Source organism: Corvus moneduloides, chromosome 16 (assembly GCF_009650955.1).
Source record: "Corvus moneduloides isolate bCorMon1 chromosome 16, bCorMon1.pri, whole genome shotgun sequence".
NCBI lineage: Eukaryota > Metazoa > Chordata > Aves > Passeriformes > Corvidae > Corvus > Corvus moneduloides.
Window position 1 is genome coordinate 16,338,118 of NC_045491.1, and position 20,725 is coordinate 16,358,842.

At 48.5% G+C, this 20,725-nt stretch overlaps 1 protein-coding gene across 6 annotated transcripts in view; it reads left to right on the top strand.

Moving 5' to 3' along the window:
* Positions 1 to 418: 418 nt before the first annotated feature.
* The window catches only part of SEC14L5 (SEC14 like lipid binding 5), a 39,865-nt gene continuing 19,558 nt past the window's right edge, over positions 419 to 20,725 (top strand). Inside the window, exons 1-7 of one of the 6 annotated variants that reach the window (XM_032125690.1) lie at positions 419 to 493; positions 4,280 to 4,385; positions 4,960 to 5,120; positions 5,755 to 5,869; positions 6,249 to 6,324; positions 20,308 to 20,457; positions 20,568 to 20,699. In XM_032125690.1, the coding sequence (XP_031981581.1) occupies positions 5,853 to 5,869; positions 6,249 to 6,324; positions 20,308 to 20,457; positions 20,568 to 20,699 (375 nt within the window). In that variant the 5' untranslated portion in view covers positions 419 to 493; positions 4,280 to 4,385; positions 4,960 to 5,120; positions 5,755 to 5,852. Of the gene's footprint in view, positions 494 to 777; positions 906 to 4,279; positions 4,386 to 4,959; positions 5,121 to 5,754; positions 5,870 to 6,248; positions 6,325 to 8,174; positions 8,279 to 20,307; positions 20,458 to 20,567; positions 20,700 to 20,725 lie in introns of those variants that run through there. The other 5 variants (XM_032125691.1, XM_032125692.1, XM_032125694.1 and 2 more) reach the window with 5 other exon arrangements.

A 20,725-nucleotide genomic window follows, 5' to 3' on the forward strand; every position in this document is an offset into this window, starting at 1 on the left:
TCAGCACAGGAAGGACATGGAGCTGCTGGAGCGAGTCCAGAGAAGGCAGCAAGATGATCAGAGGCATGAAGCAGCTCTGCTGTAGGAAAAGCCTGAGAGAGCTGGGGGTCTTCACCTGGAGAGAGCTCCGCGGAGACTTTAGAGCCCCTTCCAATGCCTAAAGGGGCTTAGGAGAGCTAGAGAGGAACTTACGACAAGGGATGAAATGCCAGGCCAAGGGGGAACGGCTTCCCACTGCCAGAGGGCAGGTTTAGGTGAGATATTGGGCATGAATCTCGCGCCTCACGGCCGGGACCCACCCTCCCCTCAGCGAGATGGCGGCGGGGGGGCCGCACGTGCGCGGGGGCGGGGCCTGCCCGCGCCCCCCTCAGCACAATGGACAGCGCCCCGCGGGGGGCGGGGCCGGGGCGGGGCCGGCCGAGGGGCGGGGCCGCGGCAGCCGCGGGAGCCGCCGAGGGCGGGATGGGTCCGGCCGGGCTGCGCCGCGCCCGCGGTGAGAGGGAGCGGGACGGGCGGGAGGGGAGGAGGGAGCTGGGATATGGGATCGGGAATATGGGATCGGGAATATGGGTGTGGGATACGGGAGGCGGCCGCGGTGGACAGCTCTCTCCCGGGGTCCCTCGGGACCGCCGTGTGAGAGAGGGGCGGGGGGGGGGGCGTGAGGGGCGTGAGGATTTTCCCGCCCGGTGTGCCCGGGCCCGTCGTGAGGGGACCCAGCAGGGGCGGTGGTGGGTGTGGGGGCGCCGGCAGCCGCTATCCTTCAGCCACGGGAAGCCGAGAGGGGAATTTCAGTCATAATCCTGTGGGATCAGGGAGGGAGCCGGTGAAGACCCGGGCGGTGGGCTCGGGCTGGCCGGGGATCTCTTCAGGTCAAGGACAAAAGACAGCGGTTTTAAAGTTGTCAGGTTTGTGTCGTGCCTGGGGGGAGTAGGACGGACGCGGCCGAGGGGCGGGTGGGGCTCGTCCATGTGGGCTGAGCCGTGGAGGGGGCTGCGAGTGGGACCCCAGCATCAGCCCCAGCGGCTCCGGGAGCCGCGCACGCCGAGCTGCCCGGGGGCTTGGGGTTCAACAAATCTACCCTGAAAGCAGCCCTGAAGTATTCGAAAAACTTAAAGGATGACCTCGCTCAATGGCTGTTAAATGCATTGATGGATTTAACAGGTTGCCCAGAGAAGCTGGAAATGTACGAGGCCAGGTTGGACGGGGCTTGGAGCAAGCTGGGATTGTGGAAGGTGTCCCTTCCCATGGCAGGGGGTGGAACTGGATGGGCTTTAAGGTCCCTTCCAAACCATTCTGTAATTCCATGTTTTCAAGTCAGCTTCTAGGTGAACCAAGTATGTTGTCTGGGTCACTTGGCTTAACTCCTCCAAGCAGTAAAATTGGTCTGTAGATGGTGAGAAGGCGCTTGAGTTGATGGCACTACTTACCTGGTGGGGCTGATGACAGCCAGCCTCTGTTCAAAGAAAATACAGCTGCAAACTTCACTCAAGGCAGACTGAAACAGTTTGCTGGTGCTTTGTTGTGCTGTCGAGTGAGCTGCTGCCTGGGTGTACTCTTGATTTGCACGTTAAACTGAAGCATGGGGTCCTTGGCACAAGAAGGATATAGACTTGTTGAAGTGAGTCCAGAGGAGGCCATGGAGATGCCCCAAGGGCTGGAGCCCCTCTGCTCTGGAGCCAGGCTGGGAGAGCTGGGGGTGCTCACCTGGAGAGGAGAAGGCTCCAGGGACACCTCAGAGCCCCTTGCAGGGCCTAAAGGGGCTCCAGGAGAGCTGGAGAGGGACTGGGAACAAGGATTGTGAGTTTGATGAGGCCCTGGCACAGGGTGCCCAGAGAAGCTGTGGCTGTCCCTGGATCCATGGAAATGTTCAAGGCCAGGTTGGACATTGGGGCCAGTGGAAGGTGTCCCTGCCCATGGCAGGGGGTGAAAGAAGATAGGCTTTAAGGTCCCTTCCAATGCAAACCATTCCAGGATTCTGTGTCTCCGTTCTTAGATTGTATTTGAGAATTGAACTATTTCCTATACTGTGGATGGATAAATCGATGTGCTATGACTTCCTGTGGAGTAGGCAGGTGAGGAATGAGGGGCTTTCCTTCAGGAATGCTTATCTCCTGCTGCAGGCTGGCAAATAGCAGGGAGTTAATGTGTTGCTGTGCATAAAAGTTCCATGGTGGTTTTTTGGTGAGAAAATTACCTTATAAGATAGATGTGTGGAAATATTGTGCCTGGAGCTTGTTGTGATACACACATGGAAGAGAAACAGCTCTGAGGGCAGAGTGCTGGACACTGTTCCGTTTCCTTCTTCCCCTCAGCCAAAAAGACTCTTGTTTATTGTGTGGTCAGGAATGTGTAAATGTTGTTTGGGTGTTTGTGTTGCTTGCCTTTGGTTTTGATCCATACCAGGACTCCAGGTACCTCTGCCAGGTGTAGGAGCAGTGCCCAGGCTCCACCTCAGCACAGTGACCTGCACCCTCTGTGCTGCTTCACCTCCTCCAGAGGTGTTTCTCTGGGGGCAAGATCAAGCCCTGCCTGAGCAGGTGTCTGCTTCTAAAAGATGGTAAAGGTTTATTGTGGTGCCGTTCCACCTTGAGGCTTCCTTATATCAAGCTTCAAAAGACTTGTTCTTAAGTTCTTAGGTGAAAAAGCTCTAATAAATATCCTACAGCTTGGTACCATGTTATTAATCTGTGTGTAAAGCATCAATTACAATATCTCCTTAAGAGAAAGGCACTCCAGGCAGAGGAAATGTTGCACACCTTTCTCTCCACCTTTCTCTAGAAGGGAGGAGGAAAGAATACAGCCCCGTGGAGTCCCCCTTTTCTAACTGGAAATGTCAGCTTAGCTGGGTGCCACAGCTGGCTTTCACGTGGTGTAATGGTATTTGAGGAAGTCAAGAATCCTGCTATTTTCAGCAGTTCTGTGTCAAAAACAAACAAAAAAAAAACCTGCTCAGTTCTCTTCAAGATGAAAAGCAGCCACCACAGGTGGGAGAAGTTAATAAAGTCACTTGCTGCCAGTTCCACATCCAACAGGCAGCTCCAGTGTGGTAGGAGCTGACTGTGTTCTGTGCCTGGATGAGAAGCGGGGGGGGGGGGGGGGGTTGATTCAGGGCTTTCTGTGTATTTTATCTATACTCTCAGTTTCTGATTTCCAGCCATTTGGCTGTATTCTGTCAAGTAAGCTGCTCCTACAAATAGCAGAATAGAAGTCAAGCATGTGGAAAATCCCTCAGGTGCACTGTGGCTGATTCTAGAGGAGAAGGAAACACACAGTTAATGTCACTGCCTGTCCCTGTGCTGTGTGTAGCGATGTGTGTTCCTCACGGGAGCCCTCACAGGTCTGGCTCATGTGCTGGGGGAGCTTTGCACACTGGGGGTGCACCACTGCTTCTTCAGAATCCATTTCTCTGGAATGCTCCCAGAGTTACAGCAAGTGCTATCAGGGGTCCATATCCCTCCTCTTCCCACCTCCTTCCCTGGTACACCCAGCAGGTGGATCTTGAGCTTGTAATGAACTCTCTCTACTTGGTTCTCGGAGGAGTTGATGTGTGGGCTGGAGCAAAAGGGGTGCCCAGGGAACTGAGGCTCTCAGGGCTCTGTGCTGTTGGCACAGTGTGTCACAGGATGCTTTGAGAAATGTGGTGGCTGCTGCTGTTTTCTGTGTTCAGGTGGGTAAGAACTGAAATACTTTTAGTATCTACTTAGGATGGTTAGGGTTGTTATTCCTGGGATAGTTGTTAGTAGCCAGATGTATTGCTTCAATGCATTGGCAACTCCAACCTCTGAGCTTTTATCAACTATTCTGGGCTTGGCCAGCTGGAATTGAGCCTCTTTCCTGGTGTTTCCCCATGGTACTCCAGGTGTGCTCCACCTGTGGATTGGGGTTTCTATGTGGTCATGCTCTTCACCTGAGTTGTCTTTCCTCATATGTTTTTTTAGCCAGATGCAAATAGGAAGTCGAGCAGGGAGCCTGGGCCACTCTGGAGCTGAATGGATGTTTGAGGAGCAGAGATACTCTTTGGTTGGGTGGTTTCTTTCTGGTGGTTGAATATACCTGTTTATAATTTGAGTGGAACACGAGATGGCTTTAAAAACACATCTGTCCGTGGTGCTAAAGCCCTGGGAAGATGCACGTCTTGAGCTAATGTGGCCCAGGTGCTCCATGGTAACACCTGAGACTCTTTGTCTTTACCAGTGCTAATCATCATCTGCCGCTGGGTGGGCAAAGCAGCCACCTTTCACTGCTTTTTCTGATGTTTTTTTTCCTTTTTTTTTCACAGGAATTATAGCAGGAGTCTCTGTTGCTTTGAGAAGCACAATGACGGTCTCACAGCTCTATTTGGAGAAGAGGGTGTAGAAGGTCTGCTGCCACTGCACTCTCCCGAGGTATGAAAGGTTTCTAGGGCAGGTGTGAGTTATCAGCTGTCATTTTTCCACAGCTTCCTGTGGGTGTAATAGTCACTGGCTCTTTTTTCCAGCCTTCCCTCAGCTGGCGAAGCACAGAGGCAATAAGCCTGTGGCAGTCGGTCCAGCAGCTGCCAGTGAGCAGTGTGTCTGTCCAAGCAGCAGAGTTCAGGCTGCTAAGCTACAGCTTGTGCCATCCCACTGTTCTGTGGCTGATGACTTAATTTCTGGGCTGTGGGTGATTCTAGACTGGTCTGTCCTGAGCCTTCCTGCTGTGGAGGTTTGTGACCTCCTGCAGAGGTGCAGGAATTCCTGGTGTAGGAGGTGAGGTCAGAATAAGCAAGATCCCAGCTAAATGTGCTTGACAAGGCTTCTCCCGCTCTATTTGCGCTCACGGGGAGGGTCCCCGCCCAGCCTAATCATGTTACAGGTCGTGTTCCAAGGTGCCCTGTGCCTCTTGGCTCGGGTATCTGATACCTGATAGCAGCCCGGGCTTCCTGGGGTGTGCTTGTCCTGCTCCTTTCACTGCACTCTGGGTTGGATGCTCTGCTGGTAGGTTCTCTCTGCATTGACTGGCTTGGCGTGGACTGGCTTTTAGCACCAGTGAGACTGAGAGATCCAGCGAGTCCTGACCTTTGCTCCTGGGGTAATGTGATCCTCTGCAGAGGAACTGTCTGATCGCTGGACCCTATTTCTCCAAAAATCCCCCATTCTCAGGTACTCAAACTTTTAAAGTCCTTTTCCCCTCGCCCTTGCTTAGATTTTACAGTGTGATGGCATTTTGCAGTAATTTTTGAGGGAGAATCTATTGCCTATTCATGTTTCACCTCTGGTTTTGGGCTGAAAATGTCAGGGATAAGTTGTCTGAGTGCTCTGACTGTTGAGTTCAGCGCTACACTGCGTCATGTTGCCGAGGGCTGTGTCTGCTCAGCAGTGGAATTTGAGTGGGGTGGAATGAGCACAGTGCCTCCAACCAGCCGTCCAGCCTTTTGTGTTCCTGATATTCGTGGATGGTATTAGTAGGAGCAGTGCAAAGGAATTCCTAAAGGAATTGCAGAAAGCAACCTAATAATGCTTTTTAAAATGATTTGTGTACTTCCCTTGAGATGCTGGTTACTGATGCATGTTTGAGGGTTAAAACCCGGGTAGGAGAGTCTGAGGGAGGAATCCTGATGAGAACAGTGAGAGGTGGCTGGGAGCAGGGAAATGCTGAGGACGGGATTGTTCCTGTTGCCTGTAGTTCTTGCCTCAGTTCAGCTGGAACAGTGGGCATCCTAGCAGTGGGATGTGATTGCCAGCTTAACATCAGGCATGTTCTTTCAGCATGGTGGTTCCTTTTCCTTCCTTTCAGTGAGCTAAAACAACTGAATCCTACTTTGTGCACAAAAGCATTTAAAACACCGCGATATGGGAAGCTGTGGAAGCTTTCAATGAGAAAAATTTTGCCTAATGATTACAGATATAAGGTAAGGAAGGGGCATAGGGGGAAGAATTGCCGTGGAGCTCTGTAAGGCTCCTAAGACAGGCTCCTTCTCCAGAGTACGTTTCATTCTGGCTTTGCATCTCTGTACTGCGCTTTAATTAGCGTGAGTTTTGTTGGAGCTGCAGGTTGAATTTACTGCAGTAGTGTTGGGAAGCAGCACAGGATGCTGGACACAGCCCCGGACTGGGACTGCAGAGACTTGCCTCTGTCTCTGCCACTTACTGGGCAAGATATTCTACCTAATAAATCTCCTTCTCTCTGTTTGTAAGAAAGCTTCTAGTAAGGTCTGTAAAAATTGCCTGGAATGTATTGCGCTGCTTGGCATGGGGGATCTAAAATGTTCCAATTTCTCTCTATTACAGGTGTGTGGTAAAAATGGTGCAGAAATACCAGTCCCCAGTTCGAGTCTACAAATACCCTTTTGAGCTCGTCATGGCAGTGAGTAACACGCAGCACTTTTCCTGCTCCAGCTGCTGAGGGCCAGTGGGAGGTGGGGGACTGGGGGTTTGGCTGGATGTCTGTGACAGACCTACTGCAGGAGCAGAGCATCAGCTCTCCTCCTTCAATTTTCCAAGAAAAATAAGGATCAGTATCCCAGCATTAAGAATGGCAGTTTAGTTGTTAGAAGGGGAAAAAAACCCAAGAAAATCCAACCTTCTGTATTTATTCTTTGATGAGGAAGGAAAAAAAAAATTGACATTGTTAGGCAGGGTCAGTTTGTGGCCAGACACCTTCTTTGCCATATCACCAAATGCCACTCAGTTCACAATCTGTCCAGATGTGATCCCAATCAGCACTGTAGTATGGATATATCTACAACTGGGTTCTGAATAATACTGAGCTTTTTGATTTGGTTAGAAGCTGGAAATCTTTGGGAAAAATCTTCTGTATTGTTCTTCCCTGTCCACTCTGTGATTGAACTGTCAGGAGATCTCTCTCCAAATCTTGTGATTTCCACAAGGGGCTTGAGGGCTGTCATTGAGCTTCATTCACTGGTGATGCAGAAAGCTGCTGTTGACCATGGGAGCTGCTTTAGGCAGAGTTTCTTTGTGATATTGTGGCCTTTGTCACAATTAGGTGTGAGTCCAATACCCTTCTCAAAGGTTTGCTGTTGCATTTCAAGGGCAGCCCTGAGCATTTGGGCATTGTTAGAGGAGCTTGTTTATGAAGTCTTGCAAGATTTGTTTTGTAATCTACTGGGCATTTCAGTCAGCTGTAGGGATCCCCAGGCTTGGTATTTGCCACTTTTATCCTGCTGCTTCCTCCGTTGCCTGTTCCCAGTTTCTTTAGTTTGTGGGAGCCCAGGAGAGAAGATGGAAAGCTGCAGCCGCTGCAGGCAGCTGACATGAAACCCGTGAATGGAAGGAACTCTACTGACTTCCTCTTGACAATGTGGCCTCTTCAAGATTCCTGAGAAATACACGCCTTAAGATTTGTTTTATCCAAAAGAGTCTCCAGTCTTTTATTTTGTTAAAACTGGGGGAATCGGTTTGTGAATAAGGAACCCCAAAGGTAGCAGCAGCTTAGAGTGGTTGCTGTTCACTTTGCTCTCTGATCATCCAGATGAACACTGCTTTTGCTGACAGTTGAGCTCCCTCCCAAATCCACCCCTTTTTCTCCCAGTCTTACCCAGATTTGCCATGTTTGTTCACAGCTAAACCAGTAACGTGCCACGGAATTGCCCTGACCAGTCTGGGGCTGATATTTGTGGCAGTGAAGCTTTCCTGGCTGTGCTCGTTGCTCTCTCAGTGCATCCTGTGTGAGAATAAGACACCAGTATCTGTGATGAAGATCCCGGGAGCCTTTGCTCCATGCACACCTCTCCACGTTCCTGTTGTCTCTATTAGCAGGATAAAGCTGCCACCAGATGCTCCTCAGTCGATTCGCTGCTAATAGAGGAGGGTGGCCTTGAGACAAATCCTTTGTAAGCTTGTTAGCACATGCCTAAAGGACAGGGGCTGGTGAGCTTAATTTTGAAGTGGTTTAGTTTTATTTGCTTTCAGTTTTTCAGCATAACAGAACTTAAAATTCCCTGGGAATTGAGGGCTGGGGTTGTAAATGTCATCCTTTAGTTGTTCAGCAAATCTTAGCAAAGTTGTTAGTCCTCTTTCTTATGAACAAGTTCCTTTTCCAGGGTCACACAGCAGACTGTGCTGCAGATTAGGGAGCTGAATACAGACCCCTTACACCCCCACCCCGCCCCCCCTTGATGTCCTGTGAAAATCCTGTGTTCCCAGCAGGATCTGCCATTCCAAAGCAGCATTTCAATCTTGTGGTGGTCCATGCAGGCTGAGCTGGATGAAGACTTGGTTACCACTGTTGCTGTGTTCAGATGGAAGCTCCCATTTGTGTGGAGGCAGCGAGGATCTCATGGATCTCACAGAGCTGTCAGGTACCAGCTGTCAGTTGCTGGAAGTTTTGCAGGGAAGAGTGGGTGTGCAGTGAAGCTGTTTTGCTCCTCAGCACGTGGCATTGCTGTTAATCTCCTTCACCATAAATCTGACAGCAGCTTCCTCAGCACTGATACTCAGCTGCTTTCATCTTTTCCCCTCTAATGCTGTGTGGGAACCTTTGGAGTGCCGAGGTCTCAGGCTGTGGTAGGAAAGCAGAGGTCGCAGGGGTGACCCCAAGACACCTCCATGTTTTACAGATCCCTGCGCACCCTTCAGCCTGGTACACTTGTGTTTAATTCCTCATTGGGGAGGGTCATCCCTCACAACACAGCCTGAACAGAACACAGGAAGTAAGTTGGGAAAAGCATTTTTCCCTCAGAACCTCCAGCATTTGGACCCTACTGTAGAAAGCAGTGGGTGTGCTTTGCTCACATAGGAGAGTCTGAGAAATAGGGCTGTCACAGCCAAGTTTGGCAAGCAATTCCTTGCTTCCTGACCTGGCTCACACACATGGTGTTTCCCACCCTCAGGAGCAGGAGTTGTCCTCCCTGGACTTGTGCAGAGCCCATGTGTGTGCCTGGGACTGCGCTCCAGGGATGAGCCAGGGCTTTTCCTGGTGGTACCTTTGTTACTGTGTGTCAGGGTAATTGTCTCTGGATTTACACTCTGCCGTTTGCTAATGCTTCTGCAGCTGGGGTTGGAGCATTTGCAGGCAGGAGATTTGACGTGTGTTCCAAGTCCTTGGAAGAACATTCCCCTCCTTGCTCTCTTTGCCAGTCCTCTGCATCTGAGGAAGTAAAAAGGAATCAGCTTAACAAGTCTTTTCTTGTCATTTGGGAGTTCTGAATTTTCTTCTTTTTTCTTGTCCTTCCTTCTAAAAAAGATTTAAGGAAAGGGTGGTTTTTCCGCACCTGCCCAAGGTCACTGTAGTCATTTCCACCTGCTTTGTTCCTAACTTGGATTCACATTAATGGATCAAAAGTATTTCAAACACATATTCAGTGCCTGACACCTTTATCCCTTATACTTGAAAAGAACCTTGACTTCTGTAATGCTTTGTTATCTTGTCATGTTTTTCCTTTCTATTTTATCTTTTTTGTGTGTGTCCTCTTTTAAATGGAGCTGTTCCTCCAGTGGATTGTCCATGCCTCTCTGGGCCTCATCTTGTCTTCCCTTCAGTTAGATCAGCAGATCTGACATTGCATGTCTTCTAATTTTATCTTACAGCCAAGAAAATTCCCAAGTATAAACTTGCTTTTCATTTTCTTTCTGTTGTAGTTGTAGTTGGAAAGCTAAAAGGGATTTTTAAAAAATGTTATAATGAATGAAAAATCCAGAAGGAGAGGTACCTCTGCCACATATGAGTGATGTAAATATTTGTGAGCCTTCTCTGATGTATTGGGGGACGAGAATTTGGTTAGGGTGAGCGAGTCCAACATGCAGGAAACAGAGCTGAGAGAGATTGCATGTTTAATGTTATTTGCAATGAATTATTAGGTTAGATGAGATAGCTGTAGCTGGAGGGTTTCAGCTTTGAACGTGGTAGGGAGTTGAGTCCCTGTTATTTTTAGTAGTGCCTCAGCCCTTCACGGTCACCGTTGACACCGGCCATTTTCACACATTTTAGAGGATTTATAGGATTAGGTCCCTAAAGCTACAGGTTGGGAATAACCCCCCAGAGACCTTACAGGGTCTTCTGTATGTGATGGATAATTTCAGTTGCTGCATTAGTGGTGCAAATGAGAAATCCCTGACGACACTTGTCAATGGTTTCCTCCTCTTGCCACAGTGCACTTCATGTTCAGCTCTCCCTGCTAAGAGCAGTTTATGGTTTCTGCTGCAAGAGAGGGATCTTTCTGCACTGCTGTATAAAAATAAGTCGTGATTTTGGAAAAAAAGCACAAAGATCAGGTGTTGGGGGGTTTGCAGAAGCATCAGCTCCCATTGCCTTTGCAGCTGTATTTTGTGCTTGAGACAAAACTGCCGTGGAGCCCCACATGTGCCTGATGTGAGTCAGTGCTGCTTTCTGCTTGACCTCATTTCTTGGTGCTGCCCACGGCATGTGCTGACACCTATCTGAGCAGCTGGGAGCCCGAGCTCTTGGACACACACACACACACACACAAAGAGCCTTGGTGTGTGTTTCTGTGCTGGCTGAGTGCTGCTCATCAGGCCAGGGCAATTCTGCTCCTGCAGCGAGAATTTGGGTGGGGGTGGCTCCTCTGGCGGTGCCTGTTTGGTGTGGGAGTGTTTCTCATCTCCAGCTTCACTCAGAGTCTCTGATAGACCTGTGGGAGCTCCTGAGTTCCCTGCCTGGGTCTGCAAGTGAAAGCTGCACCATCTGAGCTCCTGGCCTGCACTTCCAAGCAGCTCCCTCACTTCTGGTTTTAGTGGCAATTCAGTGTTCATTGAATCACGGAATGGCTTGCGTTGAAGGGACCTTAAAGCCCATCCCATCCCACCCCTGCCATGGGCAGGGACACCTCCCACTAGCCCAGGCTGCTCCAAGCCCCAGTGTCCAACCTGGCCTTGGACACTGCCAGGGATCCAGGGGCAGCCACAGCTTCTCTGGGCACCCTGTGCCAGGGCCTCCCCACCCTCCCAGGGAACAATTTTTCCCCAATATCCCATCTAACTGTGCCCTATGGCAGGGTGAAATCATTCCTGTTTGTCCTGTCACTCCATGCCCAAATCCAAAGTCTGTCTCCAGATTTCTTGTAGGCCTCCAAGGTTCTTTACATTTGGTTGATCTGCAGTTTTTTATTTCATAGATAAGATAAAGTAGGAAATTAACAGTGGATGATTCTGTTTCAGCTCAGTACAGTTTGAGTGTCAGAGGTTCTAATGAGCTGAGTGACAAATTTAATTCAGGCTGCAAATGCTGCAAGTTTATTTAAAGTCATAACTTACTTCTCATGGAGCAAGCAGCAGAAATATTCCTTCTCCATCATCTTTACTCTCTCATCCTGTACACAGGGTCATACCCATGAAAAGCAAACATCTGTGGTCCCAATGTGAGATGTCTTTTTCTTGTGCCTGACCCTCAGGAGCAGTCCTGATGATTGTCACTGGATTTGGCAGTGGTCCTCACTGCTGCCCCTCAGTCGTCAGCCTTCTCTGCACTGTTTGCGCACTGGCAAAGCTTTTGCTCCTTTCCAGCAGTTGAGGATCTGGCCCAGGGTGACATGCAAGAGTCAACCATCCAGGACAACCTAAATCAAAATGCATCACTCATTTCACAGCCATCCCAACGTTCTTTTGTGTCACCAGTGTTAGGAGGTTTGTAGATGCAGGCTAATTGAAAACAGCTCATTGCTGTTTTGGCTGTTAGGCTTAGCTGCAGGAGAAGAAACTGAATGCTGGAGGCCAGGTCCTGACAGCCAGAACTGCTTTTCATACTCTTTTTTCAAACTTACTTTTCTTTTCAGCTTCAACATGCATTGTGTTCAAGTTTTTAGATTTTAAGTAGCTTTATTTAATGACTTCTTCCTGTTGCCTTTAGGAGATTGAGTGTATAAAGAGACTGCTTAAATCCTGGTATGCTGGATGTGCTCTCCTCCCTAATGCTGTGGTGTCTTAAAGGGTTTGATATTTCACTGGCTGATGCAGTGGTGCTCTTGCAACAGAACCTCTGAGCCTCCTTTTGCTACTTAACACCCAAACAGCTTGGGGTGTGCCTGTAACAGATCAATGGTGTGAGAGCTGTACCATGCACGAGCAGGCTGATGTCTAGCAAGGATCACGTCAGCTCTGTGGGTTTGTTCAGAGTGACAGTTCAATGTGTGTTCACAGCCCAGCCAGGTCTCAAAGGCTGCTGCTGTCTTGCTTCCTGAGTGCTGCAGGTTGTTTATCAGGTCACTTGTAGTGCCATGGCACTGATGCACCACAGAGGACACTTGGGGGGGGGGTTCCTGCATGCTGAGTTGTAATTACAGGCTGGAATAGCCCCATCTGGAGCTCCAAGGTGTTGTCGCTATTCTGGTATCATCACAGCCTGGATTTAGATAAAGAAAAGTAGAATCTTAACTAAAATATTTGATGCTGGCTCATAGCCTCTACTTTCAAGTGTGAGCTCTGGAGCCAGGAGAGCATTTGGTGCAGGGAAGCAGAGCAGTTCCTGGCAGCTGGAATCCTCAGAAGCAGAAGTGAAGGCACAGAGGGCTGTGTGAAGTAGCCAGAGAGGTTGGAGTGGAGCTCTCAGTGCAGCAGCTGCAGGAGTGCCAGGGGAGAGGATCCTGCTGCCCTCTGTGTCCCTGGGTAGCTGCAGGTGACACAGGGAAGCTCTGCAGTGTGTCCAGTGCTTGGAAGTTCCTTTGGAGCTGCTGGGATGCAGGTAATGGCACAGCTTTTAGGTACTGCCTGAAATGGTATTGCTGGGTGGCAGGACCCTGGAGATGGAGAGAGAACCAATGTGCAGGGGAGGAAAATGCTTCAAAACAGGTGTTCTTTGGTGATCAGTCCATGCCACACATGACATGAAATGCCTTGATAATAACCTAAGCAATAGTTAAGAAATCCCTGCAAAACAGCATCTGCTTTGTCTGTTATTGATTGTTACAGATTATAGATATCTGTTATAGATTTGCTTTTAACATATAGATTGTTGGGGATATTGAACTTGCCTCTTGACAAGTCCTCCTTGGATGTGGATGGTCTGCCTGCAGCCATGGGCTGTGCCAGGTATTTTAAAGAAGGCAGCTTCCCTTGTCCCTGCTTTTTGCCATGCTTGGAAGGTGAGTTTGCTGTGACTGCCAGAAGCTACTGGGTTAACATTTTATGCACTTAAGAGATAATCTAGTGTTGACTCAAGACATGATGCTTCAGTGTGACTTGAAGGCTTGAAACCCTGCTGTCAAGATACACTAAAAATACTCCCTCATCTTCCTGCTGAGCAGCATTTGGCACCAGGAGCCTGGGAGTGATGCTCTGTGTGTCAGCTGGGCTGGCTCTGCCCTGGGGTGCTCAGCCCCGGGCCCTGCCACCTCCTCCCTTGGCATTAAGCAGGTTGAGAGTGAGCAGTAGCTGGGAAAGAGCTGACATTTCTCCTGGGGTTGTGGTGTGGGATGTTTCCCCTCAAGCGAGTAGAAAGTGAGTGCTGTTTGTCACAGCTGCTGGATGATGGAAGAGCTGCTTTCTGGAAGGAGCTGGTGGAAGAACTGCTTATTCATTGGGAGTTCTGGAGAACTGCTGGCAACATCTGCACGTCATGCTCAGTGTGTTTTGTGGGGGTGACAAAGGTCTCTGAGAGCTTTGCTTTGCTGCTGCTGGGCAGGATGGTGCTGGCACCATGTGTGGACTGGAGAAGATTTACACTAATTCCAAGAGTCTCTACAGGTTTAATCACCTTCTCCAGCTGCAGCATGGAGGTTATTTCCTTGAAGGATGAATTGTGTCTCAAGCTAAATCTGGTGGGTGCTGGCTGGTGCAGGGATGGCTGAGCTCTGAAGGCAGCTCCAGTTCAGAGGCACAGCCCAAGAAGACACATCCAGCTCTGTTGTATCACCTTTATCTCATGTTCCAGTAGTGACTAAAAGACCCTTCTCTACTGAATGTGTAGGTGCAGAAGACAAATTATAAACTCTTCAGCAGGGACTAAAAGAGGTGGTAAAATTTAGAATCATAATTAATTCTTACATCTCAACCAGTATGGGCTTGTTTTAACTGCTAAGCACAGTGACCTGCCCAAGTCTGATCCTGAATCATGGCCAATTTGTATAAATTCTCACTTCTGGCTTCTGGCAATGACAGAGTGTCCTTCCAAGTAGCCATTAGTTTGTGAGCCAGCCTGTTTGATTTTGGGGTGAATCATCAAGCAGTAAATGTGTGATGTGACATTTGACTGCCGTGTTTTGCTCTTTCAAGCGTTAGTCACACGAGAGCTCTGCTTCCTTGCCTTCCCATTTTGGTTTCTCTCTCTCCACACTGGGCTGTGGCACACAGTGGTTCCTGGATAAGGTGTCACCTCGATAGTTTTTGGTAAAGGCCAAAGCTTTGTGCTGTTTGTGACCTCAACTGCTCCACACAGAGTTCCTTCTCCCAGCAGAGGAGAAGGCTGCAGCAGGGTAGCTTGAATGGGATATTGTTCCTCCTCAGACAGGAGGTCAGGCACGTTGGTGGCTTCCTGGGATGCCTTTGTGCAGCTGCAGTGCAAGGGCCTGGGTTTAGGAGGTTTGCTGTGGCCCTCAGTTGTGCCTGTATTGCAATAGATGCTGCTGCTCCCTGAATTGTTTCTTTCACCAAAATCTGAAGGAATGAGGCAAATTATTGGCTGTAGTCCAGGCAGAGATAACACTGGGTCAATGTTTGTAGCCAGGCTACTGTTGTCCCATGCACTTCTCGTTGGCAGATCTTTTTCCTCTTGCCAACAGAAGTGTTTCTTTTTTTCCCTTGCACCCCAAAGACTTTTACTGTGCATACTCTGCACCTCCTTGAAATGAAGTTCCCTTTTCCCTGAATCAGTGCCTTTCTGTACCCTAAATATGCATTTGGTCCCTCCCACATTGTTCCTTGTATATTTTATCTTGCTTTGTGGTTAGTGGGAAGCTGGTATCTGATCTGTTCAAAGCACGTGGATTATTGTGTCTGGTGTGTGCAGACTCTGCGGTTCCCTTCAGCACTGAGACCAAGCAGTGGGAGGGACTGCAGGATGAAATTACTTTTTCCTAGAAGGCCTGAATCTGCAGAGGAATATTTATGTATCATTAGAACTGCTCAAAAGCTGCTCCAAATGCTTCCACTTCTTACATAAAAGTGATGAGGTGTCTTTATCTTGCTTCTCATCATCTCTTTTCAAAGGGATAATGATCTGGGCATCTTCAGCTCAAAACCTGGTATTGTATCTCCTCCTCACTTCCTTTCCTCTGAACACAGAGGTTCCTTTTTCCTGGCAACCTGCACATGGCTGTAACATGACCTTGAAGAATCTCATTAATTAATACAGATTTAAACATTGTCTGATCAAGAAAACTTGAAGCGTTTTAGCACAAGGATGAAGTCTTACCCTTGTCACTTATTCAGGTAATATTGGCTATAAATTCTGTCTACATCAGGTGCATCACAATTAAGTTTCTTTGTGCTCTACACGATGTTGTTCCCCCCCCCCCCCCAGCTTTTGCACTCCTGAAGTCCCATCTAACAGAAGCTGCCTCTGGAAGCACATGGAAGCCGCTCAGGACCCAGCAGGCTGGAGGGAGCTGCCTCGAGGTGTGCAGGGGGTCTGGCTGCTGAGGTGTTTTGTTTCCTGCAGTAATTCAGTGGTTACACATCCCTGTTGTTGTGCATTCCTGAGGCCTCTGTGGTGTAATTGATTTCAAGGTCACTTCCTAGAAAACCCTGCCAAGGAGAAACAGGAGGAGCTGTTATAAAGATCCTGCCTGCTGGCCATGTCCTGTGGGTCCTGTAGGAACCAGCAGTGACACAGCTCTTAAAGTGGAGGGGCAGGAGCACTCTGGCACTGTCAGGATCTCTGACACCCTGGAACTGGGAATGTGCAGGACTTGCAGAGGGCTCCTGCTCTGCAGGGGAAGGGGCTGAGTGGGTGGAGTAGGGGGGGTGTAGAGGAGGGTAATTTCCTCTTTTCTCTGTGGCTGTGAGGCTTTAGAATGTCACTTTTGGGGTTTGACACTTGTGGTTTTGTATAATTTGTTCTTGTTTGGCATCTGGCTGACCTTTGGAGTAATCTCTTCTCACAGATGTGGCGTTTGTGTTGGTTATTGTGTATTTAACCAACAGTTTAGAACAATTTCAAGCATGGCTTCTTGTACTGTTCTCAAACTCTCTTCTCACAAGCTGATTTTCACTTACCAGTGTTGGTCCCATAATCCATTTGGGATGGATATTTACCAGATCAGGTAAAACCACTTGGACACATTTCCCAGGAGATCATGGGGCAAAACCTTGGTCAGAGCATTCTGCTGATTTCACAGTCAGCCATATCACTATTAATGATTGCTCCCTGTAATTAATCATTTGTCAGCTTCAGTGACACTAAGGGGTCTTTGCTGGGATGCAGAGGTCACTGTAACCAGTTGGAAATATCCTTATCCTAGTTTGGGCTCCCTTCAGTGTGAATGGAGAATCTGACACTACTGAACCTCTGAGATCTTTGACTTTCCTGCATGTTTTAACTTTTCAGCTAGAAATTGTTTCACTTGTAATTTTTTTTCATTTAATTTCTTCTTTGTTGAATTTTTTCATTCCAATGAACTATATCTAAATGCTTATTTCTTCTTTATATTCAGATGCACCCAAAAATAATTGGTTATAGTTCTAAGCAAAATATCTTGATGAGTTCAAACAGATTCCAAATCCCTCTGTCTTCACTCTTGTGAAATTTAATGTTTAATTTCAGTTTCAGGACTGCAGAGATTTAAATGACACTTTGAACTATTGGTCACAGTCCACTATAACAAAAGCACTGATTTTTGCCATAATTCTTTTGTCAGAAATCTGACAAATTGGATTTCGGGAAGGACACTGGTGGGCCTGAGCCAGCACCTCTTGTGAAATGGTTGGTTTGGGTGTGAGGTGTTAATCCCAGTGGGATTTAGAGGAAGGGAGGGAGTGGCTTCATGGCACCATTAATTTTATATTTTTTATATATATATATTTGATCCTGTTGGAGACTTCAGTCATCACAGTGTCTGCCTGAACTGCAGACCCACAATAGACCCACTTGAGCACCCAGTGGTGGCACAACACTGCTGTTGTTCCTTCTGGGAAGGGAGAGGCACAGAAGGGAGAGACAAATCCTAGTTGCTGTATCCTGCTCAGGGCAGAATTCCTGCAGCAAGGAGCTGAAAGAGCAAGTGCAGGCAGCCAAAGCATTAAAACAATTAATACAAAATACTCTGTGCCTTTTATTTCTCTGGGGTGTTCTGTTGTCCACCTTGGACTCTGCAAAAGCCCAGAGGAGGAGACATAACTGATGATGGCTTGAAAAAACTTAAGTATTTCTGTGTCTTTATAAGCTCCCTCAGTTTCCCTGTTGGAGCAGCAATGGACTGTTGCACAGTGATTTTGAGAAGAGGATGCTGGGCACAGAAATGGGCTGCTCTCCTGCTCAGCTCAGAGTCTGCAGGGATGGGAAGTCTGGGTGCTCCGGGAACAGCTTTGCTGTGACTGCAGCGTGGGGCTTCAGCTGTCCTTCATGTGATCTCAGGCATCTTCCCTGCTGTATTTTTAGAGCTGTTGTGCAAAGAAGATTAGCAAAGGACTTAATATCGATGTGGATATGGATTCTTTCTCAAATATGGCAATGTTCCCCCTATTTAGGCGATGTGTTTGGGCTGGTGTCACAGTTATATCACCAGGCTGTGCACTGCCATGTGCTTCTGCCCTGGCCTCTCTTCCTACTCCAGATGCTGTTTAGCTGACTGAAATAGTGGCTGCACTCTTTGTCCTGGTCTTAGTTTTGCTGGATCTAATGACAGTTTATTAGGGAGCCTGTCTCCAGCTGGATCAGGTCCATATTTAGTGGAGAAAGAAACAGCTGGGAGTTGAGATCCAGTGGTTTATCTTCAGATGGGAGCCACAGACACCTGGATTCAGTGGTGGTTTCAGACTGGCTCTTGTGGTCTCTCTGTGGTGAGGGGGCACCTACAGGTAAAGCTGTTCAAGTGAAGCCTTTGGAGGGTCCACTGGAACAGCTCTTGTTTGTTTGGAAACTCCCTCAAATGTTCCTGGCACAGCTGCACCCCTGAAAGAGCAGAATCCCAGAATGGTTTGAGTGGGAAGGGACCTTAAAGCCCATCCCATCCCACCCCCTGCCATGGGCAGGGACACCTTCCACTGGCCCAGGCTGCTCCAAGCCCCATCCAGCCTGGCCTTGGACACTTCCAGGGATCCAGGGGCAGCCCCAGCTTCTCTGGGCACCCTGTGCCAGGGCCTCCCCACCCTCACAGGGAGGAATTTCTTCCTAACATCTGATTTAAACGTGTCCTCTTTTAGTTTAAGACTCTTTCCCATTGTCCTATCAAACTGCCCACCCTTGCTGTGCAGTTAATTGGGGCAGCCTTCTCTCAGGGAAGGGCTTTCAGTGACCCTTTTTGCAGGTGTGTTAAGGGGGCGTGTATGGAGTGACATGGGACAAACAGCTCAAAAATAGTTGCTAAATATTCTGGTATCCCTGTGGCCTCAGCATGCACTGTCTGACCACTGGGACTCCAGTAACAGAGTGGGTGGCCTGGAGGGACACCTTTTGTATGGGCTGGAGCACAAGAGACCAGCAAGGTGAAGGCTTTGGCCTCAGGATAGCCCTGGATGGTGGTTTGGAGTCTGGAGGGTTGGGAGAGGACAGGTGGAAGCACAGATAGGAAGTGTTGACTCTGCCTGAGGAGATGAATGTGCTGGCAAGTGCAGGGAAGAGAGCAGGTACTGAGGGGTGCAGCCCTCCTGCCATGTGGCCCTGGAGCAAAGGGCAGGGTACCAGGAGAGGAGAGCTGGGAGTGTCCTGTGGCACTGCCTGACACAGATCCATGAACTACCATCCTAACAGATTAAGCTGCTTAAAGCAGTGAGTGTGCTCCTCTTGGCTGGAGCCAGGTGGATCTGTGCTAGAAACAGTCACTTAACAGGGGAATTTTGGATTTATCTAATCTGGTTTTGTTATTCCTGTGATGAGGAGTGAAAAGCACGGGTAGAAGAATATGGGAAGAGTTCTCTGGGAAGTGTGGCAAAGCAAGCAGAACGTTGCTGAGGGACTGGGAGAGCAGGGTTTCAAACCTGCATGCTTTGTTCTGGCCGGGACTCCAGCTGGCAGCTGCCTGCACTTCCCTCCTGATACTGGAGCAACACAATAATCTGAAATAACTTCTTTCCCGTCCAGAGGTCCGGGAGCAGGAGATATGGAATGTGTCCTTAAGTGCCTGGGCTATTTTGGGAGCAGGGGACATGAACCCGTGCAGGGGCATCCAGGCTTTGAATTGCTGTGGTAACGGGGAGCGTGGCACTGGCAGCCTGGCCCAGCTCCAGCATCAGCACATCAATGTTTGCTTTTGGGGCAGAGAACTCATGAATATTTTTATTTTTCTGTGCTTTATAAAATGGTGGTGTCTTCTGGAAGATGGGAAGATGACAGCAGTTCCTAGAGAAATTGCCTTGGAATGATGGCAGAAACACCTTATGATGAAAATGTGGAGCTCTGAGAGTGCAGTGGAGGGAGAGCACAGGTTCTCCTCCTGCAACAGCTGCAGTGGAAGTCTGGGCAGCTTGTGCAGCGGCCACATATTTACAACAGCAACACAACATGCAAGAGGTTTTTCAGAAATCCAAGGAAAAACATTGCATCCTGCAAACATCTTGGGATATAATAAGAGATGGAGAAGTTAGGCAAGGAGCAGCAACAGTAGGTTGTAAGTTACTTGTAAGTAACTTGTTGATGCAAGTTAACTTTGCTGCAAGTGCCAGGGAAGACTGGAATTCTGCTAGAGCTGATAAAGAAGCTTTGGAGAAAGGAAGGATGTGCTAATTAGAACAGGGAAGATTTCAGAGCCAGGACAGAATTGTTATAGAAATGGATAAATTGAGGCAAAGTGAGTAGCTAATAATTGGTGGTCTTACCCTTGATAGTTTAGGGCAACCAGAACTGTTTGGCACATCACGTTTTAAGGCTCAGGAATATTAAATAGTTTTTAGTATCTTCTTCAAACAGACAGTATTGACCCAGAGATTATAAAATTCAAGTCTTCAGCCAGCAGAAGTTAGCAGAGCTGTGTTTGCTTTTGCTGGTTAGGAACTTCCTGATGTTGAAGTGATGATTCCCTTCCTAGTATTCTTCAACAACGGGATTCTGTTTCTACTTCGTGTGAGAAGGAAATGTTATGTTAGGACATGCTTGGCTTGTGACTGACACAGTGCTGTCCCTGCTTGTAACTACTCTGCTTTAACTTCACCTCTGAGAAAACTGGAGCCAACTCAGGGCTTCAGGGGCCTCTTTTTTGTTGGATTTTCACTGTAAGGGAATTAATTAATTCAGAAAGAGTTAAAATTGATTTACCCAGAAGTAAATTTACTTTATTTTCACTTTTAGGCCTATGAGAAGCGCTTTCCAACGTGCCCAGAGATCCCAGTCTTCCTGGGGAGTGAAATCCTGCACGAATCCAGGAGTGAGGACGGAGCCATCCATGTCATTGAGCGGAGCTGCAAGCTGAATGTGGATGCTCCCCGGCTGCTGAAGAAGGCAGGTGGAACCTTGGGAGCAGAGAGGCCTGGATTTTGTTGGCTGGCTCAGATAGTTAAATGCTCCTCAAGTTAACTCTTTTCTCTCTGTATTTCCGTGCTCCTCTTCAGATTGCAGGGGTAGAGTATGTCTTCTTCATCCAGAAGAACACTGTGAACTGGAGAGAGAGAACGCTCCGCATCGAAGCCCACAACGAGACCTTTGCCAACCGTGTCGTGGTCAGGGAGACCTGCAGCTACTCAGTGAGAGCTCTGCTTTGGCTGTCTGT